General features: G+C 48.7%; 1 protein-coding gene across 1 annotated transcript; it reads left to right on the top strand.

Moving 5' to 3' along the window:
- Positions 1-2,408: 2,408 nt before the first annotated feature.
- On the top strand, positions 2,409-2,742 carry EsH8_XV_000005 (DNA-binding protein; the record flags this gene model as incomplete). The annotated part of the gene is made up of 2 exons (XM_083274046.1): positions 2,409-2,441; positions 2,497-2,742. The coding sequence occupies 2 exons, from the start codon at positions 2,409-2,411 to the stop codon at positions 2,740-2,742; spliced, it is 279 nt and encodes a 92-aa protein (XP_083120578.1).
- Positions 2,743-5,386: the final 2,644 nt, after the last annotated feature.

The following is a 5,386-nucleotide window of genomic DNA, read 5'->3' as shown; positions in this document are numbered from 1 at the left end:
TTGGTCTCGATATTTGAGATTGCCGCATCCGCTAACAACGCCATCAAGTACGTTCAGACAGCCCAAACCCTCCTTAAACGAGCGCATGACTGGAATGCCGTAAACACCGTCTACTTTGGCTCCCGTTATGTGCTCCGACTTGTGGATCCCTCGATGCGCCTGAGAGGCAAGACTTGGGAGGCGGTTGCTGGTTCCCCTTGCACTGGAAATCTTCTGTCCTTGTGCCCTGCTGCCGCTCCTCCTTTGGCCAAAATGATTTTAACGTGTGAGATCTTGCAATACGTCTTCTATAGCCCTTTCAATACCTGAAGAAGTCGTTCTGGTGTTTATTGTTTACGGCATCGTACACATAAGTCGATGAGTCCTATCAGAACCGTCTCACTTTCCCTCGTCACCAGTCTTGCCACCTCCAAACTTGAGGCACTCCGCTACCACAAACACCAAGCATACTCCATCCATCGAACACCATACCGTCCGACATTATTCTGTCTCCTCTGTGGCCCATCTACGTATTAAAGAGCTACACCGTATTGCATATCTATAGCGCGTAAGATTCTCCTCTTCCTTCTTCCTTAGCTTGGTGTCAACGGCAACAACTTGGAGGACGATCTTAAGAGGCCTGAAACAGGCTGCATTAAGCGGGGAAACCTCTTCTATCAACTGGATTATGCTTGCAAGCCTAATTTGACATGTCGTTTAGATATATTGTAGCAGGACATCAACCACCTACCCACTCAACCTTGATGCCTGCTGGCGTCGTCTCTGTTGACATGTTTGTCCCGTCGGAAACCCACTAGACTGACCATAATCACCAGACACCACTTCACAGCACTCACCCTTCTTATACGGCAACGAACCGGCGATGGCAGACGTTACCGCACATATCTTGAAGTATTTACGCCAACCCAACCTATGTGGGAAGCTTCGGGCGAATCTGGTAGTAGATCGCGACTGTGGGAATCGTGTGTCGGCTTATTCCGCTCTGTGTTTCCCTTCATGTAGTTCTTCATGCTTCCCTTTTGGTTCGTTTACATCTCCCCTTTTTAGATGGCCTGTAATTTCTCATGCCGAGTAGACCTGAGGGTGTAAAAAGGGAGCACTTAAGGGGAAGGATACTTGCAACGATGACCACCACATGGAGTGATTCATCTCATTAAATGGCGAGGAACCTTATTTGCTCTTGTATATGTCGTGGCCTTCACTGGTACAAGACTTCCTGCGCCGTATGGTTGTTTGATACCGTGGTTAACCATGATGAAGTGTGATGAACTCGTGCACAAACGAGAATGAAGGACCGGTTTGTACTGCACTTTTAATTTGTATGGACAAAAGGATATGTGATATAACCATCTCCGAACCAAGGCAAAATGTACTCCTTAGAGAAACACCGGCTTGTATTGAGGTTTCTTTACTTAAAGGAGACCTGTCTCTCAGGATATTGGGATTCGGGGCGTTCATGTCGCTAGACAGGCCGAGTGACACGCATTGAACGAGCCATTAATCACAGGGTCTGCAAGAAAGTGCGTTAGAAAAAGAGATGCAACAAAACTCGCCATCTTGATGCTAGAAGCTTGGATATCGATGAAATTTTAATTTTGGCTCGCTCGAATCCTGTTGCGGCCGGCCGCTGCGAAGAGGCTCTCGAGCGGATTTGTGGAGCAACGTTAGCTGGTGTCTGGATGGATGTTTTGGCATAGCACCAATAACTCCGCCATCCGAACCAGACTGAGCTTTTGGCATGCAGTTGTGATTGGGACGAAGTGGGACGGGGAATATAGATGATTGAACAGATGGAGAAGAATGTCCCCTCAGAACACCACCTTGAGATGATGGAGGATCAGGATCGGACAAAGAAAACTCTGACGACGGTGCACATTTATCTAGAAGAAGAGGCGAATGTGATAATTTCCAAGCTGTGTGTGATAGAGGGAGAATGAACAAGCTTATATATGTGTGCAGGTGTGTGTGTGCGTGTGTGTGTGTGGTGCGTGGCCCTTGAGGGGTTGTGGAAAAACCGGCTCGAGTTTCCTCTAAACCAGAAAAGCCAGCCAGCCTAGATTCTTCAATGATGACGTCGCTGGTGGATTATCCCCCTTCACCATGAGACGCGGGAGGAAACACTGCTTCATTTCATTGGCTCACCGAGTACCCGTCAAATAATCCATCCCGCCTCGACGCTCACCCGAAGCTCATCGAGGCAGCTGAGGACATTTGTGAAACCAGTCTTGCTTAAATTATTGCCAAGAGAAGTTGTAAAATGATCTGAGTGGTGTTGTAGCACATCCGCAGTATCATGACCAGCGATGGCTACCAAGACTGCGTTGTGATACCTCCGGCCCTACGACACAACGGTGATAAGAAGATGACTTGCACTCGAATACTACCAGGACCACAGAAAGCAAAATTTCATGCTCGTTTGCGTGGTTCGAAGTGTTACGGTAGTATGCTTGTTGAGTGTATGCATGTGTTAGAGTCAGGCGACAAATCCTCAACCAGATCCTGCACCCGGAGGCGGCCGACTGCCTGGGCCGCATCGGCCTCGTCAAGGAACATCGCGTACAGGACGTCGAGAACCGACTCATCATGCTCGCCCAATCAGGCCAGCTGCGCAGCAAGGCCACCGAGACCCAGCTGAAGGAGCTCCTCTCCGCCGTTGCCGAAAAGAAGGAGGAGGAGGAGAAAATTGTCGTCAGCAGACGCAAGGGGTGGGACGGTGACGACGACGCCCTGTTGGATTTATGAGCGAGGTGTTGCCTAGTGGACCGTGGAACATCGAGCACACATTCTCGCCCTCATGCTGGCGGGCAGGCCCTTTGCGGAAAGGAAAGGGCACGAGGTCGGACGGGGCACCGGTGAACGGCGACAGGTGGGTCCACCCCGCCCGCTGGCGTAACCTCATCCGCAACCGCCAAAGTCGACGGGCGCGATTTGGACTCCCGATGAGATGTCTGGGACAGCATAGATACGGTACGGTACCGACTGGCGACATGTGCTGTAAGAACCAAGTCTAACTTGCCGCGTGTGTATTCGATCGTCTGAGCCCACCTCCCTGTGTGTGTGCTGAGTTGCGTCTCAATCAGGCCCCGTTTTAGCCGCTATGGGCGAGATGTTAGCGACTGCCTCAGCCGCGACAGCAGTGACTTCTAGAATACCTGCAAAACTTGGGTCGCTGTGGAATCTGGCTGCTGAAGGACTGAAATCGTCGAGCACCCGACAGATATCTTGACTGAGGCCGAGGGTGAGGCTGCGGCTGGAGGATGAGAGCCGATAATGAAACAATTTCGAACAGCACCAATATGGGAGCCTCCAGACCCCGGGTCATTGCGTCCACCTAAACGTTAAAGTTCTGAGTCTGTGTGAATCCAAATACAACTACCAATTTTTGGGAGAAAATTTAAACCGATTGATAAAGTAGGTTTACTGTGTATTGGAACTAAGTTAAGACGGACAGACGGCAAACACGGAGAAAGGCCATAAGTAGTACTCAACGCATGAGACACCACGGTTGACAACGATATCTTCTGCCTTTGTCCACGCCTAAAAGTACACAACACTACCATTAGGGGTGTGCGTATTATATCGCGGCAGGAGAATATAATAGACTTTACTTGGCTGGCGACTTTACTTGGCTGGCGAATTGTATTGCTGCGGTATCTTGTTTGCATCCATTAATAAATCCACTTCATCCTTAATGCCCGTATGGTATACCCACCAGAAATAAAGATACTATTATGCTGGTATTTTTAAATCAGCAGCTAGACTTAAGAAACCAGGATGCATGAGATAGGACTGAAGATTTTTCTAAATGCATCAAGATTAGCTAAAATATAAAAGAATAGTAGAATTGCAGGGTTGGGGTTAGGGTCAAACCTATTTATTGGCTCCAGCTAGAAATCTTTCAGCTGCAACTAAACATTCTTTGATTGTTGAAATTCTATAAAGAGACGAACCGCTGATAATATCAGCATGTGTCTGGGCTGCTCTTTGGCGCCAGGTCTCCCAGCTTGCAGCTTGTTCAGACCTTTCACCTAACATGTCATCTGATACCATCACATCTCACCTTTACAGACGGAAAAGTTCTGGAACTATCCACAGTATGGATATCTAACAAGGAGAGAAGACATTGTGTCGCACGGAACTATAATGATGTTAATTAGAATAGCGCGGTGAAGAGAATTTATCCATTGAGTTCTAATCTGGGACTTTATGTGATTCATATCGCCTGGGGCTAGGGGAACTGGCTGATAGAAGAGTCAGCCGGCCGTGAGCCTGGTGATTGTCATCCCGTCACGGTAATATGGAAGTCTGACGGCGGTCTGCTCGTTAGAATGTGCGATTCACCAATTAGCCAACATGCTACATGGCTATGCCTGGGGCGATCATCGAGGACTCCAAGAAGAGTGGATTTCCCTTCTGCCGAGATTGAACAAGGTCATTCTTGCTTCACATATTGTGAGACGTCATGTGCATCCATCAATGTCTTCAGAGGCATTTCGGGTGGAGTTGAATTCCCTGTCATTTTAGGCGACTTTTCCAACTTGGAGAAGAAAGCTGACAGGATGTTGACATCCGAAAACTTGTGACAAAGCTGAAGAATTGGGGGCGCTTGCTTGACATCAACCATCAAAATTATTCCGTATATCTTATTTGTCGACGTGACAGGAGCGTTTTCATTCAAGGTAATGGTAGATGTGGGATCGCTCACCGGATCAATATGACCGTTTGAATGGCATTTTTTCATTCCTTAGCGGCTTAGAACGATGGACGAAGGCTCGAATATAGTTAAAAGGCTCATACGTTGCCATTGACATCTTAGTGACACTAGGCCCACCTTAATACTCCTAGTTGCGGCTTGCCTCTCCAAGGGGTCCTTGTCACAGTAGAGCAGGAGACCATCGCAATTCTACATGGCGCGGCGTAGCTGATGGGGATGCGTAACGCCGCATTCATTTCCCTCATCAGTTCTCCGAGTGACATGGCGGAAGTCATAGGGGATCTCCTTTATTTCATCGTTGGATAGCGCGCCAGGATCGACTGGCGGAAGACGGGAGTACGCTGTCGCTGGCGGCGATGCGGCGACCATAACCATGTCATCCGCACCATGTTAACGGCTGAAGCTCCGACGTGAGATATGCATTAAAGGGGTGGCAGAAGATGAAGATTCCGAGCCTGATCAATATCCCGAGCAAGAACTCAACGGCTACGATGACGTTCCCACCACAACAGTCGTCGGCCACGCCCATCCAGGAAGAGAGAGGAAGCATTTGCTTGACACGTGCGTAAATCACCCTGTAAAGAGTTGTAGCTCAGAAGACTGGTTGATTGATCTGGCGTCGACTCTAATGTCAGGGTTGAGTAAAAGACACGACGAAGAATAGAATGGTCG

This window comes from Colletotrichum jinshuiense, chromosome 15 (assembly GCF_051148585.1).
Source record: "Colletotrichum jinshuiense chromosome 15, complete sequence".
NCBI classification, from domain to species: domain Eukaryota; kingdom Fungi; phylum Ascomycota; class Sordariomycetes; order Glomerellales; family Glomerellaceae; genus Colletotrichum; species Colletotrichum jinshuiense.
Note: the sequence above shows the minus strand (reverse complement) of the source record. Positions and strands in the feature narration are given on the sequence as shown.